At 42.5% G+C, this 25356-nt stretch overlaps 1 protein-coding gene across 6 annotated transcripts in view; it reads left to right on the forward strand.

The window, feature by feature from the left end:
* Msi (RNA-binding protein musashi) overlaps positions 1-25356 on the forward strand; it is a 129005-nt gene that overhangs the window by 51781 nt on the left and 51868 nt on the right. For 5 of the 6 annotated variants that reach the window (XM_071718170.1, XM_071718169.1, XM_071718168.1 and 2 more), the window contains one exon: positions 1804-1928. In XM_071718170.1, coding sequence (XP_071574271.1) covers positions 1873-1928 — 56 coding nt within the window. In that variant the 5' untranslated portion in view covers positions 1804-1872. Of the gene's footprint in view, positions 1-1803; positions 1929-14066; positions 14750-25356 lie in introns of those variants that run through there. The other variant, XM_071718171.1, reaches the window with a different exon arrangement.

The following is a 25356-nucleotide window of genomic DNA, read 5'->3' on the forward strand; positions in this document are numbered from 1 at the left end:
GCCGTTTGTCTTACGATTGTTACAAGTCGGAAAATACGGCGTCGCGTCGAACAATGAGAATAGCATACGACTATACCGAAGTTCGTCGGGATTTACATGTGTAACGAGCGAGCTGTACTCCGTGAATGGTTAAAAACCAGCGCGCAAAAGTGGGCATTGCAAGGAACACGGGAAAAGAATGGAGAAAGAGGGAAGAAAGGGAGGGAAAAGACAGTAAAGAGAGAGTAAAGGAGTCCAGGAGAATGGGAATCCATTAACGAGTGCCGTTTTCATACCTCCTCTATGCCGCTCTCGTGCAATCGCCCCTCGCTCTTAGCCGGCTGTATATCCTTCTCTCTCTTTTTTTCTCTCTCTTTCTCCATCTTGTTGCATTCACCGGCACAATAGATCGTTCATTACTGATACCAGGATTCGCAAAGCAGAAAGATAGTAATGCGAGAAAAGGGGTGGCCGAGGTGTGAGTTTCTAAGTGTGCGTGCGGGACTTAATACGTATATGTGTATTTTACCCCGGAAACATATAGTGAGAACGTATAGGAGGCGGGCACAAAGAGAGGCGGTTGGTACTTTCAAAGAAGATGGCCGGATCTCCATATTTTCTATATATATATATATATATATATATATATATATAAGAGCAGCTTCACAGATCACAATTATGACAAAATTATGTCTGATATTGATTTAAATTTAAACTCGCTCTTCACTTTTAACCGCTTTACTCAACGATTTAATCGGTGGTCATATATGTATATGTATGTATTTATTTAATTTTAATATATTGTATATGTATATTTAATACAATATATAAATATATGTATCAATTTCTCTCGATATTATGTATATAAAAGATTAAAGTAATTTTATCTAAAAAATTAATAGTTTACGAGCTGTTTCATATTTTATTCTGACACATTTTTACGTAAAATACAAAATATTCGATAAAATATTTACATTTGGATACTTTAATACCATTAATAATATCGAAAAAAAAACCAATTTATGTGTAAGATTTGTGTATGATTTTGTGTTTTTAAAAAAGTGTGGTTGAGAGAGAGAGAGAGAGAGAGAGAGAGAGAGAGAGAGAGAGAGAGAGAGAGAGACTCTTTGACGTAGTTTTGAAAAATTAAAGAAAAAAATTATTTGTGCTATCAAATTCTATATAAAAAATGATGAAAACACACGGAAAGAACGGTTTTGCTAAAGTATCTATAAAAGCTAGATATAGATCTGAAAATAATTTTGTTGCACCATCAAAATAATTATAGTAGGATGATGATGCCTGAAGTATGATGATAATGCTGTAAAAAAATGTTGACATTTTAGCAATCAGTTTGAGAGTTCTACATAATTATTTTGATGGTGCAACAAAATTATTTTCAGATCTGTATCTAGCTAAATTTTTAGGTACTTCAGCAAAACCGTTCTTTCCGTGTACAGTTTTGTTACATTCTTTTCATATGTTTCCTCTCGTTTAGCAAATATTCTCGAGAGAATTACTTTTGGTTAAATAATAAACTAAAATGTCATGCACGTCATAGCTATAGCATATAAAAACATCTGTAGTAGATAAAATCATATTTCTTTCGTGTATTTTAAATGAAATTTAAGATGTTTATAATATATTTTTTTGAATAATTTATTTCTATTATATTTTCTTCCGTGATAAAACTAAAAATGTTTCAATACTCTTGGCAATTTATAATTAATTCTTACCGAAGATATTAAATTGAAAACTTTTCAGTTATGTCGTAGCTTTTCTCATGGTTTTTGGATCATAATTTTTGTTTTTTGTCTATTCCAGTGATGTATTAGGACTCTGAAGAGGATTCGGAAGTGACGGAACTAGCGGACATTAATCGCGACCATATCGATGGCGGCCGCGAGTTTTCCTCCAAACTTCTCGAACGTCGGTGTACTAGAGAATTGGTAAGTGTATCTCTATCCTAAAATTGTTAGAAATTAAATTTGCCTCTACAACAAAAATGAAAAGCTGAGATCTTGTTTCGTCGTCGCGCTCCAAATCAATAGAGTAGCTATTATTTATACATATATATTCGTAAAACTAATCTTCTTACAATATTGAGCTTCGTATTTGTAGACTCTTATGCTAAGACTTATTAATAATATATAATAATCTGTTGCAATAAGCGATAACAAATAATTAACGGAAATTCGGGAACAATTTATTGATGATTTTCGCGGATTAACTTCCTGTTCAAATCCCCTTCGACTGCTTAGCATTTAATAAAAAAAAAGTTACTGCAGTGAGTGATAAATTTATATCAGACTGTTGAGTTTGTCCGTTATCTCAGGGCTGTAAATTATTGCTTACTCGGCAATATTAATTTTAGAAGTATACATATTTATATCTGAATATAAATTGCGCGACCACATCAAAGATATTGTAATTGGTTTTAATGCATGAGAACTCAGCTTTAATCGCAAATAGATTAGGCTTACACTATGTCTGCATGTCGGTAATGCGTAAACTTATATTTCCTGTCTCAAGCTGTTTTACGATCATTGTATACACAGTGCACGATACACGTTGTAAGAAGATACATTCGCATCTACGATGATCTCGATGGTATCGCCATATATTCAATCAGCTTAACGAAATTGTCTTATTTGCATTTTTCCTCGCTATTGAATATTTTTTCACAGAATACAGTTGATAAATTACAAACTGTCTCTACATGCGAAACCAATATTTGTAATATCTACAATAGATATTTAACGAACCGTTTCTGAAATATTTCTAAGGATGTTGGAACAGCATTAATCATCATCGTTTAAACATCGCATCGTTTAAACATTTTGATGGCTAAATTAAAAAAATTAAAATTTTGCTAAAGTCTGGTCTGCTCGAATTCAATCGAGGAACAAAATTCTGTCACCTAATTATGCAGTCCTCGAGCTTAAATCGCGAAAGTTTCCTCATTTCTCATTAATTTCGTCTTAATCTTAATCAAGGAGTCCGTTTCGCTTATGTTAGTTGCAAATCGCTCTGCATACTCGAGCGAGTCGAGATCCGGTATGATATTCGGACGTCGCCGAGCACAATAAAGTGGCTTAGACAATGCGGCATTGTTGTATTCACGTTTCGAGATATCTTACACGGAAGGTCAGACGCCGTATTATCGTCCGCCCGTTACGGACGGAATGGAATGGTTACGGCAGCGGCGAAAAGACAGCGGGATGAAAAGTAGGTTTCTTCTATTTTTCAGTTTTGATTACTTAAAGTTCCTTTAGCAAGAACGTACATAACGATTCTTCATGCGCGCGCGTATATACAAATATATATGTGTACTTGATACAGGTACGGAACACATATAGCGGATGAAAACTCGTGCGCCACGCATGCCTTTATTCGTATCTCTTTTTCTCCCTGAGACATTTTCGTCATGTTTCCGCGATTCTCTAGCCGAAAGAGAAACAGGGAGATTCGTATATTTGCGATTAGGCCTTTCTTCTAGCACGCCCTTTGTTCCTGACCTGCGAACCTTATCCTCGTTCGAGATCGAACAAGGAGAATAGTAATCAGAAGGACCTTTGTAGCGAAGTAGTAACAACGCGAATGTTTTTCTTAGGAAAACAGTGTGCCGAGATGTGTTGACTCGCTCGCGAGATGAATCGCTACTATCTACGTGACTGCTGATTATCTGTCGGCCGCGGCGGGACCGTAAACGGGAAGCGCCAATATTACATGTCACGTTACGCTTCGTAAGCGAACGCAATTCAGAATCCCGAAATAGTTGAGAAGTCGCGCGTGGTTTAATCGTACGTGAATTTGTAATATCCGGGTACGTGCGCGTGCACATGTGTACATACATATATGTCGTGAGATACTTAAGCGATATTTATAACCGTATATGTGCGACGAACCGCTTCGTAACGCTTTTCATTATTGCGATTAAATGCCGCATCGATCCCTCGAATGTCGATTAGCGGCATTAGCGCCGAGAAGGATTATATCGTTCACCGCGACTGATTCGCGTCGAATTCAGCCGTATCGGCTTGTATCTCTCTCGTTAAAAGAATTTAATAATAGATAGGCTCTCTACGATCGATGTAATGAACATAAAACGTTTTATTTGCCATTCAAAATCGGACATTGCGTCGCGCAGTGTACTACTTTAATGTGCTCCGATTATTATATTCGTACTTTCCGAGAGATACCTACTCTTGAAAAGAGATTTCTTTCTTTTTTTTATATATATTTTCAATTTTGATCTGCCGCGACGTATTCTATGCAGTTGTAATGTACTTTGAGTCACATCGACTCGCCATGTTTTAAAACACGACGTCTCGTTTGTGAACATTCCTCAGGCTTCAGGCATTAATCTATTTGCAGACGTGTTTTTGCAGCAGCGGGCGCATCCGCTGCGTTGGCATATTTGGCATTTCGGCGCTTCCTCGTTACGCGCTTATATACGTAACGAGAGGATGTTAAATGACGAAACAACGCGGCGCGATTCATTCTCATTGTACTTTGTTGCGAGAGCGAGAACGGCTGAGCGACGAGCGGGTCCGCTCGTATTTTCGGACGGTCCATTGAGAAAGGAGGCAGTCGCGCTCTCGCTGACAGCCGCGCGTTGACAGGTTCCTTCGCAGTTGACGCCGTTGACGCGACTTAGAGGCGCGCGTGTGTGAGGGCGACGGGCAGGTGCTAGGTCGCCCACGCGACGTATATTGGTCGACGAGATAGAGTGGGTGGCGCCACAATTAGTCGACGTTAGCGCGCGCGTACGTCATAAATTGATATTACGCCAGCGGCGGACGTGAACGTGTCGCGCGTACTCGTGTCGGTGACAAACCGTTCGGATTTTTGCTAGCGGCGCGTGGAATTAATTTGCGCGACGGTGGCGGAAATAGAGATTGAAACGAATCCACCGGCCGAGATTTTCCAGGGGAGACGAGGCGGCCGTATCGCGACGCCAGCCGCTCGACCCCGCTCTCGCTCCTGCACCCGCACCCGTTCTCGCCGAGAGCCGAGAGCCCAGCAGAAACTTCTAAATGAGTTTGAATATTTGATAAATTCGGGAAACATCGCGTCGCGCTATTTCGCACGTCCGCTTTTATTTAGATCTATTACAGTGACCTGGTTATCAACAAAATAGCAACGTCGCCATTGTTTGTTTTTTTTTTACCTTTTTCTCATCCGGAATGTCATTTCTTTCGCGCACTTCTGCTTCTGTTCAATTTTATCTACGGACGAGTGACGTAAGCGTGTCACTTGTAGAGCAGTCGTTTGGATTACTTCTGTTTTCCATGCCATGAGAGACTTACACAGCGATGAATATTTACGGAAATTTTGAATCTTCGAAGCTGTTTCGAAGATATTTCGAAATGCATTTCTTGCGCACGATGAAGACTCAACCGCATGCGTATCCGGCAGACTTAATATCGGATAAAACCTTCCATCTTTCGGTCGATTTCCATTCCATCGGAGCTTAAGATTTTCGTCGGGAATTCTATTAGCGGTATTAACTCTCGCGCGGATATGATTTTGCACATTGCGCTACCACTATCTTGAATTTTACACAAGCCAATGTGCTCGTTGATAATCCCTCAAAAGCAAATCCGGAACAAGAAATCCCAAATGGAGCCAAATGGAGGGCGATCAAAGTACTCTCTATATCGACTTTGAAAAAAGTAATCTTTGTAAAAATAAAAGTATCGTGATTAATCAGAAGGTATCGCGCATACATCTGACGATGCGATGTGTATTTCCAGAACAAAATTATAATGTTAAAATCTGTCACAAGGATAAACGTAACTCGTTATTTTAATTAAATAAAAAAAATTTTTATAGAGACCACATGTATAAATGTGAAAAATAATATTAAGTATCGCGGGAAGAAAGGCCAAGTATCTCTGTATAATAGGATTATCAAGATCACGACTGCGAGAAAATTGCGCGAAATCACTTTTATTGCGTAATCCGTGCGCGAGGGACAATCCTCGAAACGATCTTAGTGGCTCGGAAGAGGGTGTATCACCTCTTGTATCGCACGTTCTCGTTTCCACCGGCGGGGAAACCACAGCGATGGCCCTACATACCACACAGCAGGGTCGTATAAACGAGTTTTCGGTGGAAGTGGCTCGACCCACGAGTTTCCGGTGTCGCAGAATTGCCTTGGCCGGTAACGCCTTTGCCACGGTGTACCGCACGGCCGCAATCTGTTCTACATTATCCCCATGTCTAAAATCGCCGATAGAACGCCACTACGTGATCTCGACATTTTATTTTGAGCTGTCTCGTTACGATATAATAGCACCATTGACATACTATCGCATTTGTAACTTATACCTCATTAAGATATAACGCATTATCGACATATTGATTTAAATAGACACGTGACACTATTCATATAGCTGAATTTTCATTTTTGGATTCCTATATAGAGAAAATAGACACTACCGTTCAAAAGTTTGGAAGCACTACTTTTTTAAGAAAAATAAAACAGTAATGCTAATACTTTCAAAGACAAATGTTATATGAGAAACTTTACTGTCTGTTTTAACTATTATAGGTATTTAACACAATATTATTTGTTTCTAATTATTTTTCAAGAAAGTATTTCATTTAAAAAATTTTACCGAGTGAACATGCTATACTACAATACATGCTACATGTTCTGCTATGAAGAAAAAACAAGTTTTCATAGATTAAGTAAAATATAATAATTGTTAAAACGTATCTATGTGTTTTCATTCTTGATTAATTAATAATTTTTTGGTGGTCGATTACTGGCCTCTTTTCTTTTATTATTTTGTACATATACGAGTGAGTAATTCATTTATTTTAATAATAATTGGTATTGTCATATTTATTATATTTTACTCAAACCTTGTTCTTTCTTCATAACAGAGCAGTAGTATAGCATGTTTACTCGGTAAAACTCTTTAAATAAAATACTTTCTTGGAAAATGATTAGAAACAAATATATAATATTGCGTTGAATATAATAGTTAAAACAGACAGTAAAGTTTCTTATATAACATTTTTCTTTGAAAGTATTAGCACCATTGTTTTGTTTTTCTTAAAAAAGTAGTGCTTCCAAACTTTTGAACGGTAGTGTATATCTAAAAAATATAGTGCTCCGTTAAATTTTTAATATTTTCAGAAGTTTGAACGTTAAACATTAAATAACCGTTGCTAACGAAATAACATAAAAATATCTCTAATCTTTTTATATGTAGAAACGTATTACGATATTTGTTTAATTTAATAAAAGTACCAAAGACCTTTTTCGTATCCTGTGCCGTATACCAGAATATCCATTCCGATTTCTTTTCGTGGTGACCTCCCAGATCGATACGATATCAAGCTTGACAAGCGAAACAGAAAGTCCGTGTTACGGTAAGCTTTTGGTAACGATTTCACCGGGTGATATCGCTACCAGGATATCAAAAACCGATGTGGCCGCGATACACGCGACTATACACCGGTAATCCTTTGCGGACTACATATTTTTCGTTAGGTCATATTTCTTTGACGCGTTATATTATTAAGAATTGTATAAAAAGAAAACTAAACTCTCAAAAGTCTTTTAAAATTAAATATTTTTAATTAACAAGACTGTTATCAAACTATTTCCAGTAAAGATCTTTTAAGACAAAATAATTTTAACAATATTAAGAGAAACAAGACAATATTAAGATAATTTTAATTAACAAAATTATCATTAGATTATTTTTAGAACATTCCCTTTCTCAAATTACTATATGTTCGTCTGTTATTTAAAGAACATCGCAGAATAAACCAATAAAATTACAATGACAAATTTATTGACCAAGTCTTTAAATAAAAATATGGCATGAATAATTTCTAAGAGCGATTAATTATTTCGAATATATGTATATAATCCGTTTCATTCCTTTCCGTGATATTAATTGTATCAATTCTTAATACTTTTATGAGCATGGTATATTGCAAAATGTGTGTCATTTATACACGAATCGTCTATCTGGCATCGTGGTACAATAATTATTTGATTCTTTTACACAACCATACATTTGTTTGCTTTACACAACCAAAGTAGATAGTTGTCCCTGAAGGGAAACTCGTCACGGCGTGTACCAGCTGGCACGCCAGGCACAAGACAGGTTGTACTACTTGCGAGAGAACCTCCTCCGCTATACATCCGTTCGCGATGCTCCTTTTTCCCCTCTGTCGTTATTGAAAACCCATTATTATGCGTTTCGCTTTCTCATCTTACTTTTTGAGGTGAGGAAATATGAAAAATGTATCAATCTCTTTATAAATCTGTATTTCGCGCGGTGCCCTACATGAAAATTTTTAAGAGTAAAATTTAATATCGGAATTAAAATTTTATGTATTTTTTGCCGCGACTAAATGATTTAAATTGACTATAACGTATCGCACTGATGCCAAGTAATTTAGCCTGATTATATCGCGAAAATCACAGATCTACTATCATGCCCAGTTTCAGAATAACTGTTATTTAGAATCTGGAAAATTTTACCATGATTTTATAGAGCTAATGTATTAGCTCAAATTTAAAGTAAAATGATGTTACGCTATTCTCTAAAAATTATTTGAAACTTTTATAATACCATTTCATTGGCAATACTCGCTTCTTAAAAAAAAAAAGAAACAAAATACTCCCACGAGTATTCACCGAGTTATCACTCTATTTGTCTACGAATTGTTTCTCGTAAGTACTCGTTAAACTATGACGATAACGGACGATATAACGTTGAATTTTGGAAAATAACCGCTTTGCGAGGGATGCGCGAAACATTTTATATTATTGTCGAGAGGTAAAAGCACTCGCGTTTTCTCCGTATATTTTCTTCAATACAGCGATGCACTCAGCCACCTCCCTCTCTTGCTCTTTAGTAAAAGCTCTTTTGCTACGGCCAGTTTATATCCTTGTCGTCTTCCTACTTTTCAATTATCTTGCTATCGCTCACATTTCAAACTACGAACAAATACGAATTTGCAGACGATATTTCACTATTCATATTCTCCCTATGAATGCTTTATCATTTAAGAAATCCTTCCGATCATTTAAGAGATGTGAACTTGAGGACAAATATTGCCGATTCGAAAATAATACAGATTTTTACATCTTGTTATTCATATATATGTATATATGTACATAGTGTTTATATATGTATGTGTGTAAGTATAGTATATAAAGGATACAAAAACGGAAAAACGATCAATGTCCATCCGGAGTAATTTCGAGAAAAATGCAATTTTAAGTTTCAAGACATCAGATATCTTAGGAAGTTATTGAAAAAAGTATTGGCAGTGAATATCGGAATGCATAGTGTTTGCTTAGTGTTTACATTGTATGTTGGACACTGATAGTCCACAAGTGCATGGAATATGATCGTTTTCCCCCAGCACGGTAAATTTTTCGGCCTTATTTGCAATGAATTGTAACTGTTCTTGATTAAAACAGATAAGAATTATGACAGTTCTTTGAAAATGCCATAAAATAGCATGATCTGATCAATTTCGACAAAAAGTTGACAGTTTGATCGTTTTTCCCCTGTACTCTTCATATGTATACTTATTTGAGTTCATTGAGATTCATATGTATACTTATGTATACATTGTATTATTTGAGTATTAGGTATTATTTGAGTTTGAAAACGTTACCAATTTCAGAGAAATATAAAAAAATATTGTAATAAACATCTCGTGCATTATGCACATATTTGCTAGACGTCGGCCGTGTAATCGTTACTTTGCGATACTTATGAGGTTCTTATTCGGTTTCCCTATGGCACACGGGCACACCAGCTTCGTATTTCTTGCCGCAGTATCTCGGCATCTCGCGACCTGTTCTCGAAGGTAGGAAACGTAGGTAGACGGAAGATGAAAGAGAGGGCCGTCGTTTACGGGCGGTAAGTCGGCCAAATTATGGCACTCAGAAATTTATAGGTTCAATTTCCGCGATATTTAAACGACTCGACGGCAAAATCCCCGCCCGCCCGCCACCAAGCTCGCTTGCGCGCACGCACGAAGTTTTCGCCGGTTTTTATTACTCCAACGTGGCATAATTAAATAATTATTATTGTTTTTCCACGTATCTTCCAAGTGTTATGCGGACTATTTTGAACTATATATATATATATATATATATATTCGCGGCTTGAATAAAATTAACAATTGGAATAATTTTTTCTAGTTTTGTGTTACTAGCGATTTAAATCATGAATGCATTTATACAAACTTTTATTTAATATATATACATGCATATTTTATTGAGTAAAACTGACTTAGAATATAACGACAACGACGTTTGCTATTATGCTTAATTTGGTTTCAATTTACCGCTCACAAATTTCGTTGCACGCCATTAATAATTGTTGCTTTCCGTTGCGCGGATCGCGGTATTTATCAAAACATTGTACTTTCCGGTATGCGTACGTTCTAGAAACGACCTCGATGGAGTTTTCGCGAGGCGAAGTACGTACAACACAATCCTCGGCAAATATACAGACACGTTACTCCTGCCTGGAGAACGACGAATATACGAGCGCGCTGGAATATTAATTTAAGCCAACATTATTTCGCACACGCGGCATTAGAACGGGGTGTGATTAAGGTGAGCGTATAATTCGAAATATTTTGATTTCGAGACGACAAAAGGAATAACGACAGATAAGCAACGAGCAAGGATTTTAAAGCCGTCAGGCTTATCAGGAAGGGTATTTTTTTTGAACGTTTTTTGAGGGTAATCATTGACGCGGCCAGTAACCCGATGTCTCTCTAATGATACGTCCTCTCTCTTTCCTATCTCGTTTGGGTAAAATCAATTTAAATATAGTTCGTTAGCCCGACGCGTTGTTATCTCCCAGAGGAAAAGAAACGCGGTTATATAGCGACGACGAGTATTGGGAACCACCGAGGAGCTGCCGAGTAACGCCGCCGCCACGCCGGTCGCACTATGCAAATTGAATTTACGTAATAAAATTGCGCGATTCTCCATCGTCCCGGTCGGAATTCAGAGCTCGGAACTCGCAGTGTCTTTACGGAAGTGACTCTCCCTCACTGTTGCAACCCTCCCCCCCTCTCCCCCTCCGCCGGTGGAAGCGCTACGAGTGCAGGGATAAACCCCAGGTGTCTGCCTCATCTCGAGTGGAGTGTCGTGTTACAGGGCTGCGGAGGACTGCCGGAGAGAGCAGCATTTCCTGCTCTTTGTCTTCGACGATTCGTGCGGAAATCGTTTGCTAGCAAGCCGGCGTGAGTATTCGCGAGTCTGTTAGTCGCGTGATACCATCCGCGAAACTCATTCGCAGACAAGCGGACTCCACCCGCTTGTCGGTAGAAATCTTTCTCGAGGCTCTGCGCTCGCGCGCACAGCCGTGGATGTAAAATTACAGGAAAGTCAGGCTACTGGCTAAAAAGCGCATTCGCATATTTTTACGTACGTCAATCTGCAGACGGCGCGGGCGGCGCGTGCTCCACGAAATGCTATTCTCGAAATCGATTTTGTTTTTCCTTCCTCGCAGTATTTTCGTTATATTGTAAAGTCTTTCGTAAAGGCTATTATACGTGAGAATATTACGAAGTAAATTTTCTTAATACGACTGCTACGTATTGCGAGACATTCCATTCAGTATATCTGTCGCAACGCAACGTTGGCAAGACGTTATTTTGCAAGCAACGACAACGACGAGTGGCCATCGCTGCCCATAATTATATGATCGGCGTTCGAGTCGTCGAAACACTCTTTATTTAGTAAATCAACTAGTAAATCAAAATCGATAACGAAACTTACTAATAGTCTACTAATGTATTTTCCGAAACAAAATAATTATTACTTGGATAATTACTGCCTTTCTCAACTTTTCTCAACCTATAGTCGTCAATCACGTATAGTCTGTAAATCCGCGGTAGCTACGAAAGAAAAAGCGTCTCGAGTCTCGACTATTCTGGCGTCAATTATACATATTATTTCAACGAGGTTCGCTCATACTTCCGGCCTCTACCCGGCGCACACGTAGGTACGTCCGGAATCTGACCGGGGCAACCCGGGCAACAATTTGGAGGCAAGCCAGGGCACGCTGAATCCCGACTTGCCCCCGTGTAACGTTTACGTTGCGTTCGTGTGATTTCCGTACCACGCGAGTCCGTCGTCCAAGCGAGATGGCAAACGAGGGCGAGAACACGAGCGTGAAGATCGGTTACGTGAGCGTTGCGGAAAAACGGGCGAATTCGAGACGACGTGGCCGCGTCGCGTTCGCAAAGAGCATTGTTACATGTATAACCTCGGAGCATCATGTATCCCGCATCCCGCATCTCGCATCCCACGCACGTTTTCGTCTCGCACGTTATCACCCGCCGGTTTACGTCTTTCCGTTCTCAATTATGCAAAATCGCAGAGGTGCATTTTCGTAAAACACGCCGAGGATCCGCGATTAATCCGCTCTCCTCTTATCTCCCGAAACCTGGCGAAAGTGTTCGCGGCCGCTTAAAATTGCTCGATCGAGGGAGCAAAGGTCGGAGTCGTTACTTAACCAGGGATTTAGGCAGGAATCGCGAATAGGGTGGAAGATACTCGACGAGTCGACCGTTTACTCGTCGAGTATCGTAATTCGAGCCATAATTTCATAATTTACATCATAAATACACTTTTACCATCGCAGAACTACAAATTGACCGGGTAGGAGCAATTCTCGAATCATCTGTATATAAAATAAAAAGTTTCGCGTCGAGAAACATCGAGAAACACGTGTTAATTCGACGCTTCTCGCATACCTCGATTTAACAGGGCACATATAATATTTCATTCAAATTACATTTCCCATGTTTGCTTAACACATATTGTGCGGAACGTGTAATCGCGGTTATTGCATAACCAATGGCGTCGGGCTGCAATATCCTTTCGCTTTATGGTCTCCATACTGGTTTCTTCGTCGGGCCCACGTTCCTTTGTGTCCGCACGCACATGACCGGATTTGCAACAATACCGAGGCGGCAATTTTCTCGTGTCGTTCCCTCGCGAAGACTGTCAGCTGCAAATGTGAATCCAAAGGAAATAACTTGAGCGAATTTGTCGTAAATTGGGAGCCTAACATTTTTAAAACGGCACTGAATCGCGCGAATGAGCCCGCAATATCGTCAACTGTCGGAAAATACAATTCCGGAATAACTATGGGACACCCTGTACATCCGCCTCGGTCTAATTATACGTTCGATATTGTAAAATTGATTACGCTCTAGGTGCGGCATCGGAGATTTTATCTACTATCAATTTTCTACTACGTAACCGAGCAGGCAGAAGGGGGGAAGAGGGCAGGTGCAGTCGCTCCGGTTAATCGAAGTCTGCTATTAATTAGCAAATATTATGAAATACATCTTCGTGCATTTACGCAGGAGTGTCGCAAACATTTCGCGCTTATGTAAAAACACACGAGTTACGCGAGATAAAATTGCGAAGGTGGGCGAATGATATCCTGGACGGTTTAATTCACGGGATATCGTCGGAAGTTTAAATTTCAAATAACCGAGGGGGGAGGGGGGCGGGAAAGCTGAGCGATGGTTTTAGGTTTTAGATGATCAATTTTCAGATCTCGAGGATCAGCCCCCCGATCGCTCTGCTCGGGAGGCCTTTTCGTAAGAAATCCTCCGAAATTATGACAGAGGCCGAAAATGGACGGTTGAGCACCGCTGCGAGGCCTGAGGACTCCTTGGGCGCCCGCGCCGCGCACGGCCGCACGGACGGCACGCCATGCGCCAGTCTTTTACCAAAGCGAAGGGCAGAGCAGCGAAACTGCGAACCGGCGCGACGCGGAGGCCGGCGGTATATCGCATCGGCACACATTCTACATTCTACTCCGTTTGCACGCAGCACGCAGCACGGCGCGGCGCGGCGGCCGGCGCGGCGCGCATGCACACACGTGCACACGCACCAGACACCACACATACACACGTGGCGCTCGTACGTAGTACGCGCGGCTGCCGCGGCGCGTAAGGGTGCGCTGGCATTCCCCTCGCGTCCCAACCTAACCTACCCCTACCTCGTCTGGGATCCCTTCAGCCGGCCGATCCCCAGACCCCCATCCCCACCCGTCCCCGCAGTCCGCAGTTGGCGCCCCACCATCGCGGCGTGTAGACGACTGGAGCGGAGCGCGTACACACAGCTGCCACACATCGCTGCGCTTCGTTCGGAGTGCGCGAGGCCCGTCGCGAGAGACGCGAAACCGCGAGACCGCGCGCATCGACTCCGTCGTTCCCGTCTCTGGCCGGTCGGTCGACCGCGGTCGGCCGCTAACCTAAAAATCGTCAAAAGACTTCAGAGGACCGGGACGCCACCGGCGCGAGCCGGCGGAAGCCCCCGCGGCACGTAACACGCCGGTTGTTCTTTGTGCGTCGCCGCGCCGCGCCGCGCCGCGCCACGCGATCCTTTGTCTCGAGTCTCTCGACGCCTCTCGGCCTCTCTCGCCGATGGTAAACGCCGAGAGATCGGCGCGAACCGGTGTTCCTCCGTGCGCGCGCTTCTAACCTAACGCCGAACGCGGACACGGACGTTCATACCTGCCTGCCTTAATCTACCGCGACCTTGAACTTGTGTGCCTGTGCCTGTTTCGCGGCCGATCGCCCTCTCTCGAGACGGCAGCTGAGGGTGGGAGGAACGAGGGAGAAAAAGTGGGTGAGACCGAGAACGAGGCGAGGCGACGCGAGCGAGGGAGCCGGCGACGTCGGGATCCTGGAAGTGAACGAGAATGTTCTCCTACGCGACCTTCCCGGCAATGGGGTAAGATGACCCAAGCTCTTCTCTCTACCGTGTTCCGCTCCGGAATTCACCCTAAAAGCGCGATCTCGCCCACGAATCGCCTTCTCGACGTTTCTTTTTCCCGCGTGGATACTTTTCGGACGCGGGCGATAGTTTTCCGCCGCCGTAAAAATATCCGCCTGCGTTTTTGCTCTCCCATCGGAGGACCGCGCGCCGCGGACGTTCGTTGGACGGTTCCTCGATTGAGTTTCGATTCCCAAAAAGCCCATCGGTTCTCCTCCGCTTCCGCGAAACGCGATTTTCCGAGGGCGGATCTTTATTTTTCCCGACCGTGGGAAACATCCGCATCCCGGCGACGCGCGTTTCTATTTTGTTCCAAAACCGGAATGGACCGCTCGGACGGCTCGGACCGCTCCACGCCGCACTCCGCAGCCGGCCGAGCGCGCCGGCCGCGCCAGCCGCGGGCCGGGGTCGTCTCGAGAGCAGCCCGATTGTGATTCAGGTGAGGAAGAGCGATGGCATTTCGTGAGGAAGCAACGAACGAGCCACGTTGTAAATCTCAAAAGCGAAACGTAGCACGTAGCTGCTTGCCGCGTGCGTTTTCCTCGAAGTCCCTCTCGACCTTCCCTCGGTTTGTTTTTGTTAGGCTGTCACGCTCTCGGCGCTGCTCCGATCGTCCGCTTTGTGTACGTATCCGCTCGGCGTATTTCGTTAAACCGTATTTCCTTCAAGAGAGGTACGTTAAACATCGTAAATATGTCCCGTTACTAAACAGGAACGTCTCAGGAGAGACTCCGTTGTTTGACCAGTTAGGAAAGTATTAAGTTCCGAACATTATTATGGCAAATGTAACGTTACGTTTGAGATTAACATTGATGTCAAACGAGTTATCAGAGATCGTCGCAAGATTGACACCTACTAAAAACGCTTCTGCCTGTTGTCACCTGTTCCTCGCGTTCGTTGCGTCGAGACGTTAATCGATAGACAGAAATAATTTTTACCAATATGCGCTGATTCTCCATCGAGAAGACGTTAGTTTATTAACGGAAGACGTATTTACACGACACTCCAAATACGCTCTACGCTTGCTTCTTTCTGTCTCCTTTATCTCGCAAACATTCGACCGTTTCTCGGTTTCTTCTTCTCTCTCTCTCTCCTTCCTTTCCCGCGCGATCATCTGGTCGCTTTTCCGGTCGCTTTCACGCCGACGCCTCGTCGCGGAATCGTGCCTCGTGGACGAAAAATCGTGTTTAAATCGATTCGACGGGGGACGGGGATCAAACCGTCGCGTCAGTCGTCACGCCGATCTCTCTGTGTGTCGGGGGAGAAAAAAGGCTAGAGAGGGAACTGAGGGAAGGACGCCACATACAAACGGCGGCGGCGGCGGCGTCGGCGATCGCGCCTTCTCTCTTCTTCGCGCTCGCTTCTTTTCGTTGAAAAGCTTTCTACGTTGTCCTGGCAACGGGATATCGCGCCGTGGTGGGGGGGGCAGAGAACACGAGACGACGCGACGAGCTGTCACGATCATGTTAGGTTAGATTAGGTTAGCTTAGGTCGGCAACTCCTTCGTCTGCTTCTCTCTTTCTCTCTCCCATCCACCGCGAGATCGGGTCGTCATGGCAACGTCAAAACAAGACGCGGAATATCCAGTGATGCACGGAAAATCTTGACGGTTCCGCGTCAATCGTGCGGATGATCCGTCAATAACTTACCCTAGGTAGGTTCGTCCCTCGGTGAGAAACGACCGCTGAGTCTGTCGGGCATTAGATATATCTTAGGTACACATAACTTCTCTCTACCGATTTTCGGTGAGTTAACTCAGGTAGGCAGCTTCCTCGTCTCTTTTATCTCTTCACTATCAGCTTGTTATGACGTTATATGACTGCTGAAACGTATTCTTTCGAAATCTTATATGATATCGCAGAAGAATGTAACTAATAAACGGTATGTTTACATGCAAAAGTAACGTGAAGTCTTAAGCCGGTTCTACAATACGTCGCAAACGATGGCAACTGCTAGTTGAAAAGTGTTACTTCTGATTGCCGATTGCCAGTTACTGTCGTCAAAAAAGTTGAAAAGTTTGCCAACTCTCTTTTGACATTTTGACAACCGCAATTGACAACATAGAAATAACACTTTTCAACTAGCAGTTGCCATCGTTTGCGACGTATTGTAGAATGGCCCTTATTTACACGCAGATGATTCCAAATGAAGCGAACGCTGAACGCAATAGTATTGGTGTCTTTTAGTTTACAAAAATATAGGTTATTTTTTTTATATATCGTGTAACGCGGACGTCTTTTTTACGCGTGGATTGTCCGGAGTGAGCGATACAGCGATATCGAAAATCCACATAGTTTCACGAGGTGGATTCGCTTCGCGTTTCATCGCCGCTCGGGTTTCGTGCGTTCGCGTGATTTATATTCCGTGCGTATTGTCGAAATTGAATGCGAAAACGAGCGCCTCGCGTTCTTGCTCCGTCTTTCGCGGAACAAAGGATCGCGGTCTCGTCTCGATAACTTTTACTCGACGTCTACGAGCGTTCGAGCGTCGGGGAGTCCCGGCACTCCCCGACGAAACAACGCGATATCTCGACTGTTCTCGATACAGAATTTACCGTGCAAAAAAAGAAAGAAAGACGGAAAACAGACGGGAGAATCGATTCTCGTCGGTTTCCAATGACACAGACCTTGATCGGACGCGCAACACCGTCCGGGCTTCTCTTCCTCCCTATATTCCTTTCTCGCATCTCCCTCATCTTCCCGAGTTTCGCTTCTACTTTCGTAGCTCCTCGTTTTTCCTGTTGATTGCTTCTCTCTCTCTTTCTCTGTCTCTCTTATTCCTTTTTTTCTTTTTTTTTTTGCGATCTATAAGATCCCTGCGCAGATTGAAAACAGTGCTATTTGTCTTTTTTCTTAGTCGTAGTTCGTTTCAAGTAAATTGGATTATAAGTAGATGTGTTAAACTGCATGAACGTTAAGCTTTATTAAATTTTATTACGTTTATTTGTGCGATACTGAACCGTGAATTAGAATTATTCCTGGCTAAACGTTAACGTGGAGGAATCGTAACGTATTATGCGATGCGTTACGTGCACGCAAAATTACGGTGATGTATAAAGGTGCGAAACTGTAACATATGAGATTTTGCCGTTTAATCGGCTATTATATGTCGACGTTACATATAACGTTACAATCACGCGGTTAATTTCTGATTGCATTTTAGTCATAGGACACCTGCCTAATTGGAGTTGTAACGGGCGGTCGGTAAAATGTTGGAAGCGAATCGCCGAGCCGCTAAAACTATTTTGTCGTTCATTAACGACGCGTGGTACGATTCTAGCGAATAACGCGGAAAATGCGGTTACGCAAAATTTGACGCAATATCTTGATGAAATATTCCGCGCGGATATCTCTCTGCGCGATATGTTAATTGATTCATTACCATTATTTAAATCGACACGAGAGTGAAATATTGAAAATAGAAATACTGGAATTGCCGAGAGTGTATCTTCGCCTTACGAGATACGCTTCCGACTTTGAAATGCAAAAATAACTTTAGACCTTGCAAGGTTAACCTGCATGACATAGAAATAACTATGTACGACATGTAGAAATAATAGTACGTTGCGCAAACCGTTAATTTAGCTTACCTCGCGTCAGTGCACGCGCACAACATCAGATTTTCTTTTTTTTTTCATCGAGCTAGTGTACGTTTCGAGACGAATGTCTTCAACTGTGACTCACGGTGATCGATTAACAACTATTGAGGGATTTATCGTTATTCAGCGAAGTTTCTCTCTCTCTCTCTCGTCATTTCTACTTGACTGGCGTTGATAATTCCTTGTAAAAGGAGAATCCAGATGGGGAAAATTACTCGACTGGACCAGTTGAAATTCGACTGACAGTCAAGTTTAGCGAAACATGTCGTGGCCGACATAGCCGGGATTCTTATTTGATCGAATCCGTTTTATCGATCATAAAGCTGTCATGACGACGACATTGCCTCTTGCGTAATACCACTTGGAAACGTGACTCGATGGGGTTACTTTTGCCGAGCATCGAGTTACTCGACGGCTTGCTCGGCAACCTGCACACACAACGTTCCACAATCTTGTACTCGGAGCAGCTTCGCGATCGATATTATGCAATCACGTGACGAGCACTATTTCGTACTGCAAAATTCCCTCGCGTTTCTCGCATTCTTGTTTACTCGGGGAAATTGACAAATAAGTATCTTTTTTTTTGTTCTTCGCGAAGCACGCGATCGAATTTTAATAACGCGGAATGGTACGAAGCGACCCGGATTAAACGTATCGAATAAAGGATGTATGAGGAATTATTAATTTATCCTTGGCAACATATAATTAATAGTATTAATGTCGGCAATAGCGAGGTTGGCAAGTTATCTAGTAATCGGAATTGTCATTCTGATTATCGAAAATCACTTGGCAAACGCACCTTTTTCAACTGAATGACGTTAATGTGTGTACGATTCCTTCCCCTTCTCTTTCTTATTTCTTCCTGAATTGCACCCTTGAAATCGCTAACGACAATGGCGCCTTCGCGTCGGCTGGAGCTCCGTTTTTTGATTCGTAACGGCAAATGTGCATAACGGCGAAGGGGCGAAGCGGGAATTGCGGTTGGTTGTTCTTTGAGAAAAGTCAGGCCACCGCTGAAAGCCAGTTTTTGGCCACGGAACCACCTTTCGCTCCTTTTTCCCTCTCGAGCTTCCACGCGATGCATTTGTCCTGTCTGCAAAACGTCCCGTTTTAACGAGCGAAACCGGGCGAAGGGGCAGGAAGGGGGGAGGCCGCGCGCGTAGCGCGATTTCGCCCGATATCGTTTCGCGTACGCCGAATGATTTATGAGGCGACGCGTTTTTCCCTGCGTCCCACTTGCGCGCGAGAGAGATTAGTTCGCGGAGCGAATACGACGCGTATACGAGCGGTTAAAAGCGACGCGTGCACGCACATAAATACGCGTCGCGTTACGTTCTGTATTTCGTCACGCGTCTCGCCCGCCGCTCGCGATCGCTTCCCACGCGCCGCGCCGCGCCGCGCGTGATATTTTGCATCGGCAGCGTTAAATCGCGTAAATTTTCTCGCTGTGCCTGCGCGCGAGACGAAATTTCTGCGTTTTTGATATCGAGAAATCCGGATTCGCGCGGAAATTACATCAGTTTCGGTGGCAGCGGTTCGCGATTATGAGACTCGTATAATGCCGAAAAACATCTGGTTGCTCGTGTAAACATATTGCTCCTCCCGTTAGAATTTAGTCCAGTTGCGTTAACCGGCTTTAATTAACTCACCGCGTGTACCGTGACATAAAAAGAAATCGTCGCTTTATGAACAATAAAATGTAAATGAATGATACATTACGGTACCACAAGCTTAACCGAATTTGTAATAACTGTCGAGCGTCAAATGAGCCGGATTTGAAAGTTTACTATTGCTTTTTATAAATATGTTGCGACGTTGACGTTGCGAGAAAGAAAAAGTGTATTTGTGTAAATGTAAAATGATTAAGATTGATTCCAAAGGTCGTTAGCGAAATTGAGCCTTAATGATCGAAAGGCATAATGCGCCAATGAGATTGGCTGCAACCGTTGCAACGCTATTTTCTCTCTCTCCCTCTCTCTCGATTTCATCTGGCCTCTGATTGAGAAGGTGCCATAGTCCTCGCGAACGAGACGCCAAGGTCGAGCATTCCTTCACCTCGCTCGATTTTTGTTTCTTTATTTGCTTCTCCGCGCGGCGCGCCGACCTCTCCGTCTCTATCCTCTCTCTCTTTTTCTGCTTTTCGTCTCTTTCCTCATCTCTGTCCGATTCTACATACGACGGTCCCCGCTTCTCGCCGATTTCTCTTTTATTCAGCGTCTCTTGGGTCGTTCTTTCTTCCCTTTTTTTTTTTTTTTCGAGAATCGATATTTTAGAATAATGAGATCTCACTTTGTTTCTCCAATACAGACTACTACTGTACATAAAAGAAAGAGTTCTGTAATCTAAGCCTATACTCTTTAAAAGGTATGTGACATGTATGTATGTAAAATTATAAACAAGCGTAAAATTCATCTGATTTTTTATAATAGAAATGTATTTCCATTATAATAAGTATAACATTAATTAAACAGTACAATATTTTACATTTGTTGCTCGTGCAATTTTACGTATTACTGTTCTTTTTTACAGTGCAACGCGATCGCTAGCGTATGTAATAATTTTGCATTTCGCGATTATTGATATCTAATAACTTATGAGAAATAATAACTCATCCGATCAAACCTAGATGTCTTATCGATTTTATTTAGTCTTTTTTTAGATTAGATTTTAATCGACAAGTTTATTTCTTGTTTTATATTTGCATGAGCAACAATTATTCTTTGCCGCGGATCAATGTCGACAGTCTTAATTTGGTAAGCAATCTTCAAGAATATAAGTAGGAAGTCTTGGTAATATCGTCGCTAAGGAATATTCGTGAGTCCGATCACGATCTGGCTTTATCCATAATTAATGTTAATCTGATTCCTCATTGATACCTAACTACCAATTGTGCTGAATTATTCACTTCGGTATGGATTACGTCCGCGCGAGTACATCGAAATTACGGATTTCCGTTTATGAGGTCTTCTCAGTTACCGCAGTAATGCGTATTATTTATGCTCTACGTTAATAATTCCTGAATCCTTCCTCGTTCCTCTTACATCACGGTTCGCGGTGCAAACTATTGATCTTTGTAACGAATTCAAGTCCATTGGAAATAATCTTCAAGAAAGTCAACGCGATATGGAATTTAAATTTCATTCGTAGAAATTAGCGTTACACTCTTCGTAGTTTCAAGTGACTGCCTTCATTAAGAACGCAACGAGCAATACAACGAATTCTAATGGCGTGGCGTGGCGTGGCGTGGCGATTGTATTGACCGAATTATCGCTATAAACGCAGAAACAATACGTTAACTTGTTGTATTCAATAACACGGATTAATGCATTTCAAACAATCAGTGGCGAGATATGGATATTGCATATTCGCGTACGAATCGCATGATATCGCGATTCGTTGTTGAAAGCTCGGCGCGCACATATAGAATCCGCGGTGGGTTCTGGAGGAATTCCGCATAGCCGACCCGTGGTCCCAGGGGCTCCAAAATCTTTGCCAGGTGTGCGGGAACAGCTGCTCTCTCACCGCGTTGGGGATACGTGCAAAACTTCTTTCTATACGCGCTGGCACGAGATGCATTTTATTTAAAGATGACGAATGCGAAATAGATTTATCGCCTTGCCGAGACGCGTTTCGCCAGCCGTTCTCCGTCGTTTTTCTTCCCGATCGTAATGATACAGTCGCATTGCGATCCAATGCGAATCGTTTCTACCTATACTTTTGTAAGTCACGAAATAAAAACGTATTTAATACTGTCTACTGATTACTAAATTCAATTTAATAATTTTTACTCATAAAACACTATAATTTTGTATAATCTTAAAATTTAACGATATCTCGTTCTATATATATTTTATATTTATATAGGGTACGTGCGAAATCGTAGTACAAGCGAGAACATTGATTTTTCGTGCTAAAATAAATTGAAATTGTAGAATAATTTTTTTTCATACGAGGATTTGTTTTCGAAATAAACGATTTTGAAGATGTATCAAGTACACGTGCGCTTAACTATGTTTCGACTAACGGATCTTGCTATAGACTGTTTTAGCTATTAATTTCTGCTAAGTTTAGAGTGAAATAAACGAGCCACTTTGAACGAGCATTTGCTCCACTCTTTGTATCATTCGTCTATCAGGGTATCGGTGATTTCGATTACCGCCACAGACTCCTAAGGAAGAATCATATCAGCATATTGCTGATCCCAATTGTTGTATCTTGTCATTGCGAAAAGTTGGCAGGAACTCATAGTTAATCGAGATAATAGGACTGATAGGTAACAAATGGTTGCCGATGTCTACAAACGTAACAGAACAGAAATAGTAATGTGTAGCAAAATTTGTCAGTCGAGACTCAGTCAAGTTCACGTAGATTTGATAGATTTTCAAAATTGTTTATTTTGTTTCGATAACAAATTTTTGTGCAAAAAAAAATTATTTTACAATTTTAACTTATTTTGGCTCGAAAAATCACCTTGTTCTCGCTTGCTTACTACGATTTTGTTCGCATCTTGTATGTGTATAATTCTATTAAAGGTCTTTTGTAACGCTATTAAATAATTAATTAATGCTGCATAGAATTTTTAGAGATTTTCACGCAACGGAAAAGAAAAGAAAGACGTAAGGACTGCCGCGATAGTTCGGTCGAGAGAAGACTGTCGAATCCAAATGAAATTTACGAATATTCCTGGAATACGAACGACGAAAGTCCTCCGATCCCCGAAATCGAGCATGAAAACCGTCGTGTAACCTGCTGGCGTGTACCAGCTGGCTCGGTCTCTTCCGGTACAGGAAACGTACAGTTACTTCGGAAAGTGCCTAATCGTGTCTGCCAGACGAAACCGCGACGACTCCGAGTGGAATCACTGTAAATCGAATCGAGTACACCGAGTACGAGTAAGGGGAAACAGGAATGCATTTTCATATCCTGCGCATAACTACGTCGAACGAAACGACGTTGATCTGATTAACGTTAGTTTATCAAATAATTAAGTTAAGCCAGCCGATTAACCCTTTGTAACTCCTGGTGATATTACTGTTACAAACCGGCAAAGTTTCCATCAACATTCTAAATCATGAATTGATCTGTTGTAAATCAATTTAAAATAGTTGTCATATTTTTTATTTTTTATAACATGAGTTACAAAGGGTTAAAGCAGAGCCAAGATGCTGCCGATTTCACGCGCGGAATTGAGCGAATATCGTGTTACGCGATACGTTACGAGACGCGCTTTTCCGACTATTTGTCGTTTTTCTTCGTGGAACGTAACTTGCGCAACACAACCGCAATCGCGATTCTATCCAGCACCGTTGCTGGAAAGCGAACACCGACCACATCTAACGTGTCTAAGACTGCATAGCCAAATCGGCTACTTTCTCGCTCTCGGGCGCACCTTTTTCATCCGAGTCTCGCGTTCTTTTTCCGCTCTCGCTTTCTACAAACTTACAATTATTTGCGAGTGAACGCGCTGCGCCACAGTAAATTATCTCGGAAAGTTCTGTTCAGCTAGAATTGAGAACTTTGCGTGACTAATCGTTTAGTCCTTTTCGTTCTCTCCCTCTCTGCGTGCGCGCGTTAATTTACAATCGTTACTTTACTTTAGTTTACGCGAAGACGCGATGACGAATCCGAAGAACGTATCGCAATTGGGTTGCGCTTCTATCTGGTTCTATTCTGATTGGTCGATAATTTCGAGAAAATGTTATAGATAGCTGGGAGATTAAGAGTTTACAATGTTGTTATCGAATCGTCTCAATTATATTATTACGTCTTATTATTGTGTCTGAAACGTGAACGCGAACTGTTCTTCTCCGTCGCATGTTAAACGTGTCCCGAAAGAAAACGCGACGCGAGCAACGAGTTCCGTGCCGAGCGGATCGCGCATCGCGCCACCGCATCTGCCGAAGGCCGTATTGTGCGACAGGAGGCAGACAGGCGAACAGACCGGGCAAGCAAGCGGCCTGTTGCCCCTGTTGGCCTACAGTCCCCGGAGCAGGATCGTTGTACGTCGTTGAATGGGCTCTTTGTGTTGGGCCGATGATGATGCGAACCGCGCGCTATGGCGCCGACACCGGCTTCTCCTCCAGGCCTCTCCTTTAGACCTCGAGTGTATCGGCGAAGATCGAGAGCGGTGAACGGCTGGCGGGGAAGGGTTAAGCCGTTAGTCGAACCGGTGCCGAATTGACCCCGCCCGCGCGCATTAGACGATGTTGCAGTCTAATGCAGCATCGCGAGACCGTGCCGATCCTCGTCGTCTAACGCGCGCGTATACGGTCTCGTTATTACGAGACGACGATCAACAGCTGTCGCGTGGCCGCCGCGTATGGGGTACAAGAGAGGGGTGGGGCAGCAGAAAAGGGTCTGCGAGACTGGATCTGCACGAGAGCTACCACCTGGCCCGGCGCAGGGCACAGACCACCAGGCTTCTATTACCGCGTGGCGGTTACCGTAGCGGAGATCCGATTCTCGAACCCGATTCCGGTACTTCGCACCTTATTCCTTAGCTCTCTCGGCGCTCTCTGCGGTTGTAATATCGCGCACAGGACCATCAGGGAGCGGATATCAATATACATACCGTTCCTCTAATATACATATACCAGGAGCAACGTCATTACTTTTTGAGAGATAACTGATGACGCATTATGCGGATGATACATTTTTCACGGATGATAAATTCTCAATTTCCACTTTTGGCTTCAAAACGAAGTGAGTACGGATTCACTGAGGAATCTTCATTAAAATATAATGCGCAGCTGGAAACGGGACATTACGGGATATGTATATGCGCGCGCAGGCGTGCGAGTCGCGCGGATACGAGACAAAAATCATGTTATGCATGTAAATATGTCAGTTTTAAATACTAATATAAATGTCATACATCCTCGTGCATGCGCAGGGGAGTAGTATTCGCGCAGTTATCCGCCAAACACGCTTTATCCGATTAAACGCAAACGGCCGCTAAAATCCTGTA

This window comes from Temnothorax nylanderi, unplaced genomic scaffold (assembly GCF_030848795.1).
Source record: "Temnothorax nylanderi isolate EJ_2023f unplaced genomic scaffold, tnyl_v1.0 TNYL_tig0238_pilon, whole genome shotgun sequence".
Taxonomy (NCBI): Eukaryota; Metazoa; Arthropoda; class Insecta; order Hymenoptera; family Formicidae; genus Temnothorax; species Temnothorax nylanderi.